Source organism: Protomyctophum bolini, assembly GCF_963924005.1.
Source record: "Protomyctophum bolini genome assembly, chromosome: 18".
Taxonomy (NCBI): domain Eukaryota; kingdom Metazoa; phylum Chordata; class Actinopteri; order Myctophiformes; family Myctophidae; genus Protomyctophum; species Protomyctophum bolini.
The window spans coordinates 35,539,522-35,559,449 of NC_137879.1; the positions used below are offsets into that span (position 1 = coordinate 35,539,522).

The following is a 19,928-nucleotide window of genomic DNA, read 5'->3' on the forward strand; positions in this document are numbered from 1 at the left end:
TGTAAAACAGCAGCACCGTTGGCTTTAATTGGCAGCGTCTGATCTTGAAAGTTCATTCATCTTTCTGGACGTCGTTGCTAATAACGCCCCCCCAACTCGCCAATTAGCTTTTTGACGTTTTTTTTACGTGAAGTGAGACCACGTCAGAGATTCAACATTGTCTCTGGACTGAGACGTTCAATGGGATGTTCAGCAGATCTATAGACAAACTCTCAGTGAGTTTGTACATCGACAAATGGTTGGCTTTCAGCATTCATTTAAGTATATGAATCGGGCTTTATAGGCACATTTTTTTCAAGACACAACCATAGCTTAGTGTGCCCTCTGTTTTCTGGCTTTCGTCACATTATTTCCTGAACATCAACAGAAATGTTTTTATCCTCAGTGGAACAATGCAGTGACTCATCATTGCGTCTACAGTCTACTGTTGCATATTATATCATAAGGCACATGTACTATACTGTAAGTACAGAAGAAAAAAAAAAGAAGAAAGAATAATGAATGCATTGGCCCATGGTGGAAAACAAACATTCTGTTCATATATCCTGTCATGACTCAAAGAAGGGAACTACAAATGTGAAGCTTATGAAAACTACATATTCCAGGTCCAGTCAGGTGAAAGGTCTAATCTTCTCACACGTGTATAAAACGATATGGTTGGGGCCACAACACGGACAAAAACAGCTTATACTAAAACCATCAACCAACTATAGAATGAAACGTTTTATAGCAAGTGTTTTAACTATAGAAAACAAAACATACTGTGCAACTGCAATCTCCCTTTAGTACCAAATAATAAAAAATAAAAAAACAAGACTTATTAAACAATCATCAACCACCATTTTAATCTGATTGGTTCTATACCACAACAGTCTACAGCCCTAGCCAATCAAAGGCTATTTATATTGCTTCTACTCAGCCAATATAAGCTACAAGTATTTGAAATCAAGGTCCGTTTCAGATCAAATATATGTTGAATAAAATAGAATATAGAAAACCTGCATGCAGGTTAATGGGAGGAAGAGAAAGAGATGGCGGGATATTAAAATGAAAAGATGGAAGGACAGGGCAATAAAAAATACATCAATGAGAGGTGGATAATTTGTTTATCAGCTGCTTTTAGAACCTTATATCTGACGTTCTGTATTAGCAATAACCCCTTGAGACACAGTGTCTCGTTGTCAAGAGGGTCCTAGAAGAATAATGTCATCGATGTTTCAAAATGTCTAAACTTCAAACGTTTTATCGATTAACTTAATTAACGACTGTTAACCATGAAGCCCTGTCTCCGTGTGCAACGGTGTCACGCTACATTCTCACAACTCGTGAGCTTTTTGTCCGCGTTTGAACGATTTCACTTAAAATCACAGACACGAGGTTGTTAAAATGTTGTTTCTTTTAGCTCAATATTGTCATATCCAAAGCCAATAGTGTGTTTAAAAGCAAGGGCCCATGGACCCCATGGTCCATGAGCAGGATTTAGCATTCATTCACAGTAGTAAAAAAAACCTCCACCCCATATAAAGATAAAAATACGTTGAGAAAATAAAGTCTCATACGGCTGGAACTTTAACTGTCGGAAATTGTAAAAAAAAAAAAAACGCACTCGTGTGACGTTAATGTTTGTTTAAAGTTCTCCCATACAAACATTAAAAGTCTATAGACTTGGCCATGCCATATATGGCGTAAAAGTGCTCCAAACAAACATTTAAAAAGTCCATAGACTTGGCTCAGACTTGGCTGCCAATACACAGACATGATTTCAAAAGCCAGAAAACATTACGTTAAATAGCTGATATAAACAAGCGATGTGATGCGTTGCATGGTTGTCGAAATGGCCCTAGATCTTGCGCCAGCCCTTTTTTCATCTCTCATCCTAAAACTTATTTGCCTTTTTTTTTCCTTTTTTTTTTTTAATATATATATTTTAAAACATTTTAAAATAGTACAAATAGCTGATCTACAAGCTCACAACGTGTCAATGTATGGCTATAGTTGAACTATTTGTACTAGTTTTAAACTAGTAAAAAATGGCAAAGAAGTTTAGGAATAAGGGGTTGGGGGGGGGGGCGCGAGATATAGAGCCCCTGCTATTTTAGCTTTTTCTTCTTTCTTTTTTTAACAAAAAAAAACATTTTAGAAGATTGTGAAAATAATAAAAAATGGTGAATATTTTAGATGTTTTTTTTCCCGTTTTTTTTTCATGTTTACTTATAAACATAATACCCCCAAAATAGAGACACTGTGGTTGAAAAAGTGGTTAAAACTTCACATTGTATAGATCTGGAAAGACTTTTTTCCCCCCTTCTTCTTCTTCTCGGCAACAGAAGGCCCGACATCCAGAATACTTTCGTGGCGGACGTCGTTCCTGCCACCCGTCTGTCCGTCCGTCCGTCCGTCCGTCCGCCCCCCGCTCTCTAGAACACCCCGTAGCTGTCGGCGAGCCGCGTGGCCACGGCGAAGGCGGGGTAGCCCTCGTAGGTGGCGTAGGCGGTCAGGTCCTGCTGTTTGAGCTGAGACGCCACGGAGCTCGGAGGGCTGGCAAGGGTGTAGCCTGGCACAGAACGGACAGGACATGTGGTCAAAACCGCACACGCACGCACACACACACATACACACACACGCATGTAGTTGTACCGGAGCTTTCCGACGAAGAGTTCGATGGTCGGAGACAGTATGGACTAGTGCCCTTTAGTTGTTTCTTTGGGTACGGACCCTTCGACATACCTTGGTAGGCCACTGAGGTCACAGCAGCAGAAGCGGCGGCCGCGGCGGCGGCGGCAGCGGCCTCCTGGGCGCCCTCTGCCTGCAGACCCAGGGTCTGCAGCGTGTGCTCTGCGGCATGGAGCTTAGCCTCGTCCACTGCGGTGCACAGCTTGGCTGGGGTGAACGGATGGCTGCGGGATATATATATATATTTTATAGTGGTGCAACCACTCCTACAACCAGCAATGTCCATGTACCTGTGTACCTGTGTACCTGTGTGTGTGTTTGAGCACGAGTATGTTACTTATTTATACCAGTAGAGGTCGCCAGAAACAGAGAGAGGGGTAGTGTTTAAAGAGGTTTTGAAATTACTATAATTAATGGCCCACAAATGGGTCCCGACCTTAAGAGTATATATTAACCCATTCTGACCTGAGATCAGATTCACATACGAGGTTTCCACTGGGACACACACTGGTCTAGATTAACCCATTCTGACCTGAGATCAGATTCTATAAAAATGTCAAGTCGTTCTTCGATTTTTCAAAAATGGCAGACCTATACAAGCTCGTAGCGCGGCGCCACTCGGTGGCGCGCTACGAGCTTGTAGATCTGCTATTTTTCAATAGCTAAAGCATAGCATGATGCTAACACCAAAATGGGTTCCCGTTCAGAATGGGTTAATAGAGACGGCACCCGGAGGAAACCCTGAGGCGAAATGGACATAATAGTGGCCCGAATTCGGTAGTGCAGCTCGAGCCAGCGCTGGTCCGTTGACTACATCATTGCGCACGTTCATGTTATTGGGCCCATCATGAACACGTGAACGCCATGTTTAATAATAATACGTGAATACGCGCAAATGGCGCAATGATAGTCAACGGCCAGCGCGTTCATGATGAGTCCATCCCAGAATGCACTCTGTTCCTACACCCGGACGGTATAGGAGTGAAATCGCCTCATGCGCTTTTGAGCAACTTAATGCAAGTGGATGGGAGAAGAAATCCTGTGCTCTAAGGTTCCCGACCCAGTGTTTGTGAAAACAATGAGTGTTGTTGTTAGACGGTATAGACCTACACGTTGGGGTACTGCGTGGCCAGGGCGGGGATGGTGACTTTGTAGAGGAACAGCTGCCTCTGGTCAGGACCGATGGCCGAGTGGAGCTGGTACACAGGCTGACCCCAGTTGTTCTTCTGACACACCTCCTCTAGAACCTACAGGGAGAGAGAGAGAGAGAGAGAGAGAGCCATGACGGTCTACTACCGTCGACAATAGACTTGTCCCGATCTGGAGCAAAACAATCGTGATTGGGACATCCCTATAGAGCGTTGCAGTCCCGCCCCCTTTCAGAACGACGAGTGGCCCAGGAAATGATTCGGCTCAAAATAAATATCGAAATCGGATCGGGAGCAAAAAAAATTGCATGCGTCCTACCCAGTGTTGATTTCGCCGACTAAACCCAAGACGAAAAATGTTCGTCGACTACCTTTTTTCACTGCCGACCGAAAACTAAATGGAAACTAAATGAAAACTAAGCTATGATGAATAAAAACTAAGACTAAATAATATATTGACAATTTCGTCGACAAATAAAAACTATAGACTAAAATCTTAGGAAGGGACTAGTGCACAAGAGATCCAGTATGAGTAATTTTACACATGTAGGGTTGCATGCTGAAAATAGCAATTTCCAGCAAGCGTAAAAAATTCATCCGCCATTACGACGGCGTCAAGGCCCAGCCGAAATACCTTTTAGTCGACTATAAGGTCACATTCTCACCAGAGAGCTTTTGCTGCGATTAAAACGAACCCTGCTGCGCATTTTCAGAAAGTGCGCTTCGTCTGGCAGGTGTGAAGGCTCATTCGAGCAGCAAGGAACCGCATTTTACTCCGCCCCAAAAACGGGGGTTTCGCTTCGCTTCGCTTCGCTTCGCTTCGCTTCGCTTCGCTTCCACTTTTCATTTCACTGTGTAGGCTATAGTTTATGAATGGAACACATTGATAAAGGTCCCCCCCCCTGCTGCGTTTCCAATTGCTGCGAATGACAGTGTGAAGGCAAACCGCAGCCAATTAAATATGCAAGATTCCCAATTTCCCCACCCATACGCATTCGAGTCTATACCGAAGTATTAGGTGAGAATGTGACCTAAATCACATGTAGATTTAGTCGACTAAAATCTGACGCGTGCCAAAAAACAACACTGGTCCTTAAGACTAAACCACACCCATCAGAGGTGTGACTTCCATAGGTACTCAGGTACTTTTAAATACCTAGAGGTACCTATGGGTGTCAGGTCGGCGGAAAGGAATGGAACCCCCACCGTATATATACCTGCGTGGGGTGTTTGAGTCCGGAGGTCTTGAGTGCCATGGCGGCCGGATTGAGAGGGGTGAGCTCCATGCCCGGCAGCAGGTCGTAGAGCTTCTCCTCCGCCCGCTGCAGCTTCTCCGCCGCCTTCAGGCCGTGGTGATACGCCGCGGCGGCTCCGCCTCTTCCGTGGAGGCCCGGAGCTCCGCCCCCACCGCCGCCGGCACTGTAGGCCAGGTAGCCCCGCCCGCCCAGCCCCCGCACCCCCGCGGCCCCTACGGGCACAGTCATGTAAACTTCTACATGGAGGAAGGAGGGGAATCAGCAGAAAAATCACCGGGGAAATCAAATTGGTATTGTCGTACCGTACGTCGATGATGAGTACGTGTATACCAGATAATCACTGTAATTATGTGAATCACGTGTGAAACCAAACACACACACACACACACACACATGCACACGCACCACACAGCGGGAGCCACCATACTGTACACGACGGGGGGGGGGGGGGGGGGGGGGGTTCAACTGATTGTGAACGAGGGGAGCAGCTGTTGTGTTGGGTGGCTTTTGTAACACTTTGCTCATCCAATTTGATAATTTCCATTGACTACTCTCTCTCTGTCTCTCTCTCTCTCTCTCGTTCTCTCATTAGCAGGCAACAGTGCTGCACTGTCTCTCTCTCTCTGTTTCTGGCAACAGCACCCCCTACCGGTACTAAATAGTCATACTCGTGCTCACAGTGTAATAGGCGCATGGGTGGGTTATAACGTCACGGACATTGCTGGTCCTTGGAGTGGTTGCACCACTCAAAAATCTAAATCATTTAAGCATAAATATAGGCTGCATATAGCTTGCTGCTTAGCAGACATGGATGTTAAAATATATTTTTTTTTTATGAACGGAAATGCCAGTTTTGTTATTCGGATTTCGTGTGTAGTCCCTCCCTATAGACTCTATTATATAGCATTCGGAGATTGTGGAATAGTTCTGCACTGTAATAGTCTGACTATTAGTGGTCCATATGACACGATTGCGGGTGGTCCGTGTCCGTCTCGTCTTGGCTATTAGTGGATAGTCTCATGTGTCTCATTATGTCAGACGTACATAAATGAAAAGGGTATCTTTGAAAGACAAAGAAGTGGTCCCATGGTGGTCTCTGACAGTGTGCGGGACCTCTTCTTTGTCTTTCAAAGATACCCTTTTCATTATATTCTCAATTGCCCTATACGCACCTATCACCATGCAGCCTTTTGACGTGTGCATCGGCCTTTTGCTATAAAGACATAATACATAAAATGACATCTGGAAACATTACACACTAATAATCAGTTTGTCTTGTATTGATGGCTTCAGCTGTGTGGGTCATGTGATATCTCTGCCTCGGCCTGCAGCACGGTACAGTGAAGCACGGCTTCAGTCTGTCTTCCAACTCTCATGTGTCTGTCCCTCTTTGGAGACCACCATTGTACATATTAGTCTCCATTCAATCATTTATTGTCCCCATTTTGATTGAGTTTTTCCATTTTATTTTGATATTATTCACGTGATGGTCCTTCATTCTCACATGTTTGATTTGATTTGAATTGAGTTCATATGTGTAGCCTATAGGCTACTGTATGCATTTATTTTGATTCAAGTTGCTGGCTTAAGAAGAATGTTCAAGCACACAAATAATTTATTTTTGTGTTCAGATTTGGACGGTTTGCTTCAATCAGACTGTAATATTATGCAGGCAGTGTCAGCAGACTTTGAATGAGCAAAATGCTACACACACAATGCAGTAAATTCACTTAACGGCTTTCTGGCCTCGACAGCCCATTGATCCAAACCGAAAAGTCCTATCTGATTGCATTAAACGACGTTAAACTCACTTTGTCAATCTTTATGCAGGCGCATATATATATATATACCCTTTATAGGTCGTATATATATGATTATGAGCGAAAGCTCAGAATGATTTCCATCACTTACCTCTGACTGAGGGGGTCCTGATCAGACCCCGGCCCCCGATGTGCTGAGCCTTGGCCCCTGGGAAGCGGAACTGACTGGGGATGGCCGCGTACGCCTGGGGAGCGTAGAACACTGGCGCACCCAGGTAGGCTGTCGTAGGATCATACACCTGGAGAGGAGAGGAGAGGAGAGGAGAGGAGAGGAGAGTATTGGACATGTTTAATTGACATTAAGTAAATCCATTAAATAAGTGGGCTGCCCTAGTTGAAATTAGTATTAGTCAATGCATTAATATCAAAATAATTAAACACTTTCAAGGTTTTTCCAAAAATGTTCAAAATTAGCAGATGTACAAGCTGTGAGCTTGCATATCTGTTCTCTGTTCTAAACTATAAGGTTCTAAATCCTATAATCCCCCCCCAAAAAATTATATATATATATATATATATATATATATATCAGATTTACAAGCTCATGTTATGCATTAATTGGGTAAGTATCGGACCGGCACTTGTCCCAGGCTGTAGGCAGCGTAGTCGGTCTGCAGCAGAGAGGAAGCACTGCGGCCCCCCGTCCCCCTGGTGTAGCGCACATAGCTGTCCTTGTCCACAGGCTTGGCTAGAGTCACCTCTATAGGAGAACCATCTAAGACCTATAGAGAGACAGAGACAGACAGAGAGACAGAGACAGACAGAGACAGAGAGACACAGAGAGTCACTTCAGTGATGCTTGCGGAACTCGACTCCGTCTCGTTCCTGACTCGCATCCCTGTCGTGGCAATAATCACGTTAACCCACACCCTCTCTCTTGTAATATTGCTTAATTATATATTATTATAATAATACCTCGCATTTGACCATGGCCATGACCTGTTCCTCCTTCCTATGTTGCCTACTCATCTTACCCCTAGACTATATGAGTAGTAACAGGATGGGAGTTGTAACAGCAAAGGCCGTCGGGATCGGGAGTCGAACCCGCGGCACGCCGTCAGGCTGGCTTAGCAGCCTATAGGTGCCCAGACGGTTGAGCTAACCGTCCGGGCCCAGAGTGAACGTGTTTAACTCAAATCTTTGCTTCCAGGGAGTCCCTGGAACAACATATTTTCAGATGGGGGGTCGGCAGCCATAATTTCATAACATTTCTGAGGTCCTTGACATGAAATAGTTTCAGAACCAACTGACATAGAAACATGAGGTTTTACAGAAAACTGTCATGATTTAGAAGACATTTATTTGTAGGATCGTCCTCAGTTCAGACCTTGCCGTTGAGGGCGTTCATGGCATTAACGGCGTCTTCCCTCTGAGAGAAATGGACGAAAGCATAGTCTCTGATCTTCTTCACTCTCTCCACAGCACCTAGAGACGCACGCACGCACACACACGCACGCACGCACGCACGCACGCACGCACGCACGCACGCACGCGCGCGCGCGCGCACACACACACACACACACACACACGTTGACGTTTTTTTGTGACTTTATGTTTTCAATTGTGTTTGGTTTAGTTTAGTGTAAAACATGCCAGGTTATAACTGACACAACTACATGGAAGACAGATAGATTTTCTCTATGCACTTTTAGTTAGTTTTAGTGTTTTCAAAAACACATAATACAGTTAAAGTGAGCACTTTTTTGCAAAGCCCGTTTCTATATTTCATGTCCGGTTAACTATTTTTCAGACTAGATGTATCTCAGATGCCTAAAGAATGTCTATTTACCGAAACGTTAATAGTTGTCCATAGAGCGTCCCAGTCCCTCCCCCTTTCAGAACAACGAGTGGCCCAGGAAATTAATCCCAATGCATTTTTCCCATAGGCATTTCAAAACGTACTTATTTAACGACCTCTTAAGCGTCATACGAAGCCAACTCTTGTCGTGACAAATCATGACAACACACACAATCTTTCGGGCCAAACAAAGAAGTAGAAAGTAGAAAAAAACGGCAGGTTTTACCACACTTTTTTTTGTTGTTTTTTCCTCTTTGAAATTATTTGTTTGGTCCAAAATATTGTGTCATGATTTGTCACGACAAGAGTTGGCTTCGTACGACGCTTAAAAGGTCTTTAAATAAATACGTCTTGAAATGCCTATGGGAAAAAATGCATAGTCTGTAGATGGTGTGCAGGTCATTTTTTTTAAATTTGATTCTATTTCAGTTCACTTAAATGAACACACCTGGCTTCAGGGTGTTGAACTCCTTCTCGATGACCTCCTCGGTGGTCTGCAGCATCAGGTTCCTCACGTACAGGATCTTCACCGTGGACATGGTGTCCTCGTCCACCTCCACCTCGGGCTCCGCCCAGTCCACGGCTATGGCGTGACCCCACAGCTGGATGCGACCTTGGGGGGGGGGGGGAGGGGGAATTAAACAACTTCAGTGCACTGTGCCTACACATGTGTTTAGGCATGTTTAAGCCTCCAGGAAAATCCGTGTTGAGGTTCTTAATCCACTGTTTTTCATTAAAACGTCTTTGTCCTAAAACTGTCCAGTTGGGATTGTGTTGAAGTCCAGCGCATTTTAGAGCTTCAATGCCGTGAGCCATGAAATGTTGCACAAATCTTGTGGTTGTCTTTTTTGGCATTGTTAATATTGTATCTGTGTTGTCCCAGCCTAGTACCTGTTGTTTTACCCGTTTCTCCGACATATTGTAAACCACATTTTGTGATTTGTGATTAAGTAAATGCAGTTGGGTTTAGGGTTAGGGTTTGGGGGGGAGGGGGAGAGAGAGAGGGAGGGAGAGAGAGAGAGAGAGAGGTAGGGCGAGAGATGATAAAGGGACAGAATTGAGCGTCTTAATCTTCCTCCGTTATACAGTCCTGGTGCGAAGCTAGGAGGGCTATATTATATGACCTATAATGAGTCCCTGTGTTTTCGCAGGAGCGTTGCATCTTTACGACCGCGTTGCTCTCTAACGATAGAGAACTTTGACCCCATTGTGTGAGCCCTTTTCCCATTCATGGTCCCTGACTGACAGCTTAAGGCTCTTTCTGCCTCGTATATATATACCACCCTTTTCCCTTAACTCATCCATCGCTTTTAAGAAGTGCCAAAAAGTCCCTAAGCGCCAGTCTCTATACATTTTTTTATTTAATTTTCATTTTCATTTTTTCATTTTTTTGGTCCAATGTTATACCCGTCTGAAAAAGACGATAAAGACGTCGTTGGCGCTGTGGGAGTTGCTAAAAAAGCAGTCAATTAAGTCGTTGGCAGACATGGTTGTCTGTGTTGAATTTGCCATATAACGTCATTTTGGGAGGAAGATATTATGCAAGGTCACACCAATGCTGCACCTGCTATAGATGTCCCTTTTTTACTGATACCGCAAGTTTGAAATAAGAATTGAATACACAGAATATCAATACAACCAACTGAGAAAAAAAAGAAACGGGTTGTTTTAATGGTATAGTGGATGGAGAGAAAGGATTTTTTGTCACGGCAACCAATGGGTGCGAAGAGGCGGGTACAACCACGGGCGGGGCTTGACTGTAGTGTGTAGTGTGTAGTGTGTAGTGTGTAGCCTTATCTTATCGACACCCCTCCTGAAAGCTCTGCAACCATTGGACCATGACACAAGAATAGTCCGCACAGTATAGGTGAAGTACAGTATAGAAGGCCGCTCTGTGACATTATGGGTGCGTTCGGAAACGCGCACCGTGCACTCGCCTATTAGTTTGCATTGCACAGTGCGCTCAGTGCGCTATTTCCGAACGCGCCCTACGACGTGTCCAGCAGAGGATGTTGACCTTTAAAAGATAACATGGCTGATGTTCCTGCACGTCCTCCTCACTGACTTTAGTCATCGTTTATGAATGTCGTGTGTCAGAGAAATGTCTTCCGTTGTAACAGAAATGTACATTTTACCCATCTAGACCTGAGGCCGATCCTTAAGGTCATTACACACTGGCGAATTAGCGACGCGATGCGAATAAGCGATCTGAAAATGCGAAATATTGCATGTTGCAGTTCGCCCGCGAATCTCTGCAAAATACGACACCAGAGCGAACAAATAAAGAGCGAAAACGGTCGCATTTTCGCACATTCGCCACTGATGTGGAAGCTTGCATGGACTTCAATTGTTTTTTTTAAAATGCGAATTATTCGCACGAATATATCGCGTCGCCAATTCGCCAGTGTGTAATGACCTTTATCCTTTAAAGAGGCAAACAGTTTGTTGACTGACTGTCATTTCTGTTATGCTGACTGTTTCGTTCATGTTTTTTGTACAAGCCTATACTAAGTGATATGGTGAATACATATCATTTAACCCATTTTGGGTGGGAACCCCTTTTGGCGTTTTAAACATTAATAATTTAATAATTTAGCCATTGAAAAATAGCAGATCTACAAGCTCATAGCGCGCCACCGAGTGGCGCGCTACGAGCTTGTAGGTCTGCTATTTTTGAAAAATCGTGAAAATATTTATTTCAGAAAACTGGAGGATTTAGAAGATTTCTTTTAGAATGTTGAGGTCAGGCCTAAATGGGTTTAAACTATGTCAATGTTTTGGACATCAGTTTTTGTTTGTAGTGTCAACGTTTAGGACCGACACTACACCATGCGTTTAAATATCTAGAAAGGTGCGCTCCGGTAGAGTACAAATCTACACCAGGAGGCATGCTTATATACCTCCCTCCATATGCCTTTGTGTTTGGTTTGGGGGCACAACAATGACACTGTTTTGGCCTTGTGTGCAACGATGTATGAAAAGGCATGCAAGAAGTGGGGAGAATGAGCTGGTCGGTGTGAGCTCGCCACCATTGGTGTCTGAATGTGGTGAAGTGAGGACGCTGGCGTCGACTGTTCGCCGCTTCACCTCCCAACGTATGAATGAATGAACCATCGTAAAGCGCTTTGAGCACTTGGGAAAAGCGCTATAGAAATGCAATTCATTATTATTATTATTAGAATAGATGCACAGTCTATACAGTACAGTGTAGAGATTAGTGGCGCCCCATGGACATTAGTGTGACATGTCCAGAGGACATGAAGACATGTCACACATCGTTCATGTCACATAATGTCACAAGACATGACTGTATACATAGCTGCACTTTGGTACGACGAAAGTCTTTTTTTTTTAACTTGAACGTCATTTGATTTTGATTGATTTTGACAAAAGTTATCATTGCAATGTATATATGCATGCAATCTCTGTCATTTTCTCTCCTTTCCCCTTCATCATGCCCAGGCTGACCGGAGGGGGGGGGGGGGGGGGGTTGGGGGGCTGGAGGTGTGCAGTATAGGGACCAGGATCACTGCATGCTTCTTAGGGGAGACGTGGAGAACGCCACACAAGAAAGGCCCTTTCGCCAACTCCACCTATATAGATGCGGAGGAGAGAGCACGCCCCCAAGTATATATATACTAATATAAGCACACACGGCGTCGCGCGCACACACACACGCACATTTGATTTCTTTTATTTGGATCTGCACAAGAGGCGTATACAGAATAGACCCAAACACTGGTCAGAATAAGGTTATACATTACATGGTCCAACCAAGCTGCTGCACATGCGCTTAACACACAGAGGGAAAAGAAGAGAAAGTATATATTAAAAAAAAATATATATATATATATATACAGCACATTGTTGACATACTATATACTTGATACTACTAGACAGGATGTTTGTTTTGGTTTTTTTTTAAGCCTCCTAGGGATAAATGAAACAACGCCTTCTCCAGACAGACAGACTGCCCATAGTAGCTGAGACAGAACAGTATTTAGCCAGCTTTTTTGCATTTGTTTTTAGCAATCCACCCAATTGCAAACCCCTGAGCACAAGTTTATGGACATGGCCCAGACTTCCAAATACAAGGACAATAAGTTGACAGTTATATCCCAAGGCCATAATACGTTCCACCAGAACACACATACACACACACACACACGCGCACACACACGCACACACGCACGTGCGGCCGCGCGCTCACCTGGCAGCAGCTTCCTCCGGGCCATGGCGGCCGCGCGGTGGCTCTCGTACTCCACGAAGGCGAAGCCGCGGTTCTTGGCCTTGTCGGCGGCGGAGGGGTAGACGATGACCTCCACCACGCCGTCGGTGACCTTCCGCACCTCCGACAGGATCTCCTCGCGCTTCTTGGTCTTGGGGATGCCGCCCACGAACAGGCGGCAGTTGTCCACGCTGGCGCACACGCCCAGCAGGCGGCCGTTCCTGCAGTGTGTGTGTGTGTGGGGGGGGACCAGGGGACGTGCACAGAGCGTTAATAATAATAATAATTGTCACAGGGCAACCCGTGCCCTATATATAGACCGATTCACAGAGGGGTTTCCTATGGGTGCGGCCATTACTGAGGTGTACCATTAAGTGCAGCAGCACTGATTAGCTACACCTGGTCTCCATGTATTACACCTCAGTAATGGCCGCGCCCAGGGCACTCCTCTGTGAATCGGTCGATACAAACACACATGAAACTGTTTCCTATATAACATGCCAGGACTATGCATGGTTTTAAACTTTATTGAGATCGTAATCACTGATTGGTCAGTTGTCTCTCCTGCACTGCTGGTGGCATTTCCCTTGATTTAGGAAAAGGGCCAAGTGCAATGCAGGAGAGGGGTGCTCCTCCTTATGCTTTGATTATAATTTGTCATTTGAGTTCATGCTTATTTATACTTGTTTAATTGTAACACATTATTGAGAATGTTTAGGTTACTGTTTATTCAAGGTGTTGTTGGTTGGAAGTAATTTATATTAGTGAAGTAGGCTATTTGAGATGAAATGTGCTAATTGAGTCTGTGCCCAGTGGTAGGATCCACTCCTATTTGAAGGAGGCTGCAGGGACAGGCTAGTTAGTTAGCTGTGACACAGGTAACATCCCTGAGGGAGAGCGACAGGGCCTTGTGTGATCAGGGTACAGCCTGAAGAGTGCTCTTATCCATTTGGGTTTTGTTCAAGGTTCAAGGTTCAAGGTTCAAGGTTCAAGGTTCACCTTGCCAGCGTGTTTATTTCGTTTTGTCATTTTTCAGTATTATTGTTAATGTCCTGTTGAACCTGTACTGGACTTTGGTGGAGGAGTTTTGGGGGAGAAATAAATACCCTGAAACGGCATTTCTGACTGTTCTTGGAGCCTTGGCCGTTCGGGCAACTTTAAAATAATAATAAAACTTTATTTGTATAGCACCCTTCATGACATGAAATGCAGCTCAAAGTGCTTTACAGAGCAATGGAGAAAAAAAAGAAAAGAAAAGCAAGGCATAAACATTAAAAAGAACAAGCAGTAATGCAATACAGTGAGGACATGAATAACAAAAAATAAAAGATCAATTCTTCTTATTAAATTAAAAGCAAGGGTGTAGAAGTGGGTCTTGACTTGAGCTGTGCTTTAAAAATGTCTACAGAGGCTGCCTGTCGAAGGTACAGTGGGAGTTTGTTCCACGCCGTGGGCCCGTAGAAGCAAAAAGCTGCTTCCCCGTATTTTTTTGTTGCCATTTTTTTAGGCAAAGCGAAGCAGGCCAGCAGTGGAAGACCTTATAGGGGGGCGGTTTGATGTCTATGCGTGCACGTGACACGTCCCTCCCTGGTAGACCCCTAATAATAATAGTAATAATAATAACAACAATGACCTGATTTCATAGTTGTTGAGTTGCTTCATGGCCGTCTTAGCTTCCTGTTTGGCGGTGAAGGTGACGAAGGCGTAGCCTCTGTTGTTACCGTTGAAGTCCATCATCATCCTCACTTCATACAGCTTACCAAACTATAGGAGAGAGAGAGAGAGAGAGGGGTACAGTATAAACAAAAAATAGCCAATCTACAAGCTCACAATGCGTGCAAAATAGCCAATCTACAAGCTCACAATGCATTGCATCGCGACACATTGTGAGCTTGTAGATCGGCTACTTTCAAATTACCCAAAATATATATTGGTTAATGAATGTTTTGTAATGATTAGATAAATGTAGAGTAAAAGCACACTATTTGCCTCTGAGATGCAGTACACTCAAGTAAAGTACAAATACCTCAAAATGTATACTTTACAGTACACTTTAGTTACTTTTGCACCGCTGAAGTTGAATAGTTTCTATAGGACATTTGTGCGTGCGTGCGTGCGTGCGTCATGCCTGTATATACCTTCTCACAGAGAGGAACCAGCTCGTCTTCAAACAGGTCCCGGGGCAGTTTCCCGATGAAGATCTCGCTTCCTCTCTCGGGAGGTGGTCCGTCCCAGCCTGGAGGGGGTCCGCCGTACCTCCTCTGTCCATTCTCCTGAAGAGGAGGAGAGAGAGAGAGAGAGAGAGAGAGAGAGAGAGAGAGAGAGAGAGAGAGAGAGAGAGAGAGAGAGAGAGAGAGAGAGAGAGAGAGATCAGTGATTCTTAAATTTCAAAGACCCGGCCGCCCCGGTTTGACATGCTTTTTAGGCCACGGACCCCCGTTTCATTCATATAGGCCTACAGCGTTTTGTTCATCTCTGGGTCCACTGATCTAAATTGTAAATTCTTCAAGTGTTTATTATACCCATTTAGGCCTGACGTCGAAATTAAAAAAAAAAAGTATTCTGAAAGAATATACATTCAAAGATTTGTGCCGTATTTTCACGATTTTTGTTCAATAGCTAAAGTATTACATAATGATATAATGCTTAGTTAAAACAAGGGTAACTATACCAAGTGTTCCATTTGCAACATTTTCCACCCTAAAACATGATCATCAGGTATTATTATAATATAAGGGGGATTTTAACAGTATTTGTTAAAATCATGCTGTTATGTGGACACGCCCACCAGTTCATTAAGTATGCCTGGTTTTGCCTGGTGGGTGGTGATCCACCTGAACTGAAGCCGCACCCACAGCTGTAGTTGTATGATAAAGGGGGAGGGGTTAGGGGAGGGGCTAATAGTGTGGTGTCACTATTATTACTGTTTACTTCATTGGCCCGTTTGACTGTCAAGGGTTCAGCCTCCAGGAAGAAACCCTAAATACAAAGTGAATGCACCATTGCACATAAAAACAACTCCAGGGTGTCTAATGAAGTACTGTCACCTCATAAACACATGAAAAACTGGAGACTATCAACTGGAGACTTGACATTCAGTAAGTGGGTGTTATGATAAAAACATTATAATGGTGTGTAAAACAGAAAGAAAAGTGCCACGGACACATTTTGCCCGTGTAGCCTATACGGACATGATTCCCATGATTCCCATGATTCTGAGGCACCCCATGGATTTATTTTGTCATGGCACCCATATCACTTGCCATGCAGGAAACCATTGCATAATAGAGATTATAGAGCTGTTTGATAGCTTCACCACCAGGTGATGCCAGAGGGACACAAAAAGAACACCGCAGAATAAGAATTCAAAGTTACTAGTAACAACACCACACCATTATCTGGCGTCTCTGCTGTAGCGGCTACTGTTGTTGTTGTTTATAGCTGACTTAATTGGCCTTTGTTCCTTTCCTAATGAAGACAGGATGATGATGTGCGACTGTTGTGACTGGGTAAGTAAACAAACTGCATTCAAAGAAACACTCTCTAACCCAGTTGAATGTATAGTGTAGTTCATGATATGGAGCAGATAATCCCCCCCCCCCCCCCATAGCGCGGGCGTGAACACCCCCGAACACTAGCCTGGCTAATAAGCCAGACCGAATCAGCCGTTGGCAAAACAAATTGCATGCATTGTTGTGTGATATTATTAGTCCCTGCACGACAGTGTTGTGTGATATTATAGTCTGGTTTATTAGCCAGGCTATATACCTGCATGAACACAATAGCGGCATATAGGTCATATAACCAGGTGAGGCAATAAGCACATCAATATTAATGTGTAACTTTGGACCCCCGGGGGGGCATTGAGAGAGTTCCACAGGGCCGGTCCCCAGCAAAATTACTTAAAATAGCCTCTTTTTTTTTTTTTTTTTATACAAATCCTCTCATGCATATGAGTGTTCCTGCCATGTACAACATTTGTAAATTTGTGAAATAAATATGTCACTGGTCTAGACAAACTCCAGTCCTGGGATGAGTAGCCTGTATAGATGCTGCACACATGGAACAAAAACTGCTATTAAGTAGAATTAAAAGTGTTTCTGTGATTATGTTCACGTGGAACCCATAGCACTTATCTTATTTTATGAAAAACCCATGTTTCTATGTCAGTGGTTTTCAAACTATTTCATATTGTCAAGGACCCCAAAAATGTAATGTAATTGGCCACCGACCCCCCCCATCTGAAAATATGTTGTTCCAGGGACCCCCCCCCCCCCCAGCAGCAAAGATTTGAGTTAAAAACGTTAGCTCTGAAAGAATATATTCAAAATCAAAGATGTGCGTCACATTTCCTCGATTTTTCTAAAATAGCAGATCCACACTATGAGCTTGTAGAGCCCAATGTTTGGGAAACAGTGATATAGGGTGTTATGTGTGATTGTGTTACCTGTACTAACTGGTATCATAGGGGTGTTATGTGTGATTGTGTTACCTGTACTAGCTGGTATCATAGGGGTGTTATGTGTGATTGTGTTACCTGTACTAGCTGGTATCATAGGGGTGTTATGTGTGATTGTGTTACCTGTACTAGCTGGTATCATAGGGGTGTTATGTGTGATTGTGTTACCTGCATGTACTAGCTGGTAGGTGTTGTGTGTGATTGTGTTACCTGTACTTTCATAGGGGTGTTGTGTGTGATTGTGTTACCTGTACTAGCTGGTATCATAGGGGTGTTATGTGTGATTGTGTTACCTGTACTAGCTGGTATCATAGGGGTGTTATGTGTGATTGTGTTACCTGTACTAGCTGGTATCATAGGGGTGTTATGTGTGATTGTGTTACCTGTACTAGCTGGTATCATAGGGGTGTTATGTGTGATTGTGTTACCTGTACTAGCTGGTATCATAGGGGTGTTATGTGTGATTGTGTTACCTGCATGTACTAGCTGGTAGGTGTTGTGTGTGATTGTGTTACCTGTACTTTCATAGGGGTGTTGTGTGTGATTGTGTTACCTGTACTAGCTGGTATCATAGAGGTGTTGTGTGTGATTGTGTTACCTGTACTAGCTGGTATCCTGTTCGTTGGATGAGGTTCCTGAGTGCCGCCTCCTTCTGTGTTCCCGCCAAACCGTCTCCTGCTTTCTGATTGGTTTCCATTGGGTGTGATTGACAGCGATATGTAAATCAGGGAAATTAGCGGTGCTCACTGCAAAAACAAAGACAAAACACAAAACGCAACACATTCTGTTAAAACAACTGACATCAATAACTTCTATATACATTAGAGCGGTGCCCCGTTGGGCACTGGCCTACTTGGAACGTGTCTGTGTCCCTTTTATGCCCATATATGGAGTTCTTTGTCAGGCATGATGCTCGAATATGGAGTTGTGATGTCAGAACAGGCCAGCTCCATATATGGAGATATAGGGCCGTTTGCACCAAGAAAGATTAAATAAAGTTTAGTTTAGTGTTAATCAGGGATTTGTTGATCAAGGATTAATTTTAATTCGAGTTGTGTTAATTGCACCACTTAATTTTAAGCATTGCTCAACAGATCTGTGATTAAATCCTTAACCTGTGATTAAAATCCATTAAACTGTGATTAAAACTTGAAACTGTGATTAATTCATGGATTAAACTTTGTTGTGTGTCCGCCATCTTGGTTTTGCGCTGTAAATAAACAGCAGCAGTCGTGAGCATCATTAGCATTACTATTTCATTCATATTTGAGAATGTTTAAATTATAGTGCCTGCAGCTAAAATATATATAATAATAAAAGTCGTCTCGCTCGCTAAAAAAAACAAAAGAAGTATGGTCACTCCGTGGTGCGTGGTAGGTTTATAGATCTGTTCCGTCGATCACACACACCACCACTTCCTCCGATAGTTTCCCAAACAACAACAAACATGTAGAGGTATATATGCTGCCATGTTGTTTTCAATTAAACCTCCTCTCCTGCTGGTTTAGAATTAATCCCTTATTGATACTTAAATCAAAGTTTAAAGTAGTGGTGCAACAGGATTGACATTAATCCAGGTTTACTGTGAAAATTAAAACCAAGATTAAAAAAACAAAACCAAGGATGGTTTAAAACTAAACCGGATTAGTGAAAACTAGGTTTAAAGTTTGGTGCAACTGGATTAATAGATAAACCTTGATTTAAACCAGATTAAGGCTTAATCTTTCTTGGTGCAAATGGCCCATACAATCTGACACCGGGCACTGCACTGAGTGCACCACTCCCTGTGGGGGTGTACGTGGTGGAACGCGTGCGTCAAATTTGAAGTCGGCTGCATACAGTGCAAAACAATTGTCGAGTTATGTGGATTACAGACATATACGAATACGCACGGAGACTTGGTTGGATATAGATTCTTGATTTTTGATTCCAAACTGTAAATGTGCTGACAGACAAGACAGATTTAGGTATGGTACCGTATGGTACGGGTATACCTATAGTTGTTTTGAAGGTGAGAGGGTCAAGGTTAACTCTACAATCATTAACAGACTGACCTGAAGTCAGCTCTCTGCACTGCAGTGTCTCTGCAGTGTATGTCAGTGGGTTCAAAGGCTTTCCATGGACATTCATTTAAATTGGGATTAAGTATATGGTACAAGAATGATGACACGTACGTTACATTTCTGTTTACGCCTCTCATTACCCTTCCACGTTGTTGAGTCTAGCCTGCGAGCCTCTAAAGTACATTGTTAAATTCAGACTAGCTGACATTGATTAATAGACTATTATGAATTCTGCCTATAGCTTACATTGATTACTAGCCCACATTATTGAATTCAGCCTAGTCTACATTGATTACTAGCCCACATTGTTGAATTCAGCCTAGTCTACATTGATTACTAGCCCACATTATTGAATTCAGCCTAGTCTACATTGATTACTAGCCCACATTATTGAATTCAGCCTAGTCTACATTGATTACTAGCCGTGGCTCAAATGCAGAATAAATAATGGCCGTCGATATGAAAAGGGTTGAAAACCACTTG

General features: G+C 43.5%; 1 protein-coding gene across 1 annotated transcript; it reads right to left on the bottom strand.

Annotated features, from left to right (window-relative positions):
• Nucleotides 1–2,417: 2,417 nt before the first annotated feature.
• On the bottom strand, nucleotides 2,418–18,079 carry a1cf (apobec1 complementation factor; the record flags this gene model as incomplete). The annotated part of the gene is made up of 12 exons (XM_080789099.1): nucleotides 2,418–2,554; nucleotides 2,728–2,897; nucleotides 3,784–3,920; nucleotides 5,039–5,313; nucleotides 6,989–7,136; nucleotides 7,479–7,619; nucleotides 8,225–8,322; nucleotides 9,144–9,308; nucleotides 12,906–13,144; nucleotides 14,557–14,687; nucleotides 15,062–15,196; nucleotides 17,981–18,079. The coding sequence occupies 12 exons, from the start codon at nucleotides 18,077–18,079 to the stop codon at nucleotides 2,418–2,420; spliced, it is 1,875 nt and encodes a 624-aa protein (XP_080645225.1).
• Nucleotides 18,080–19,928: the final 1,849 nt, after the last annotated feature.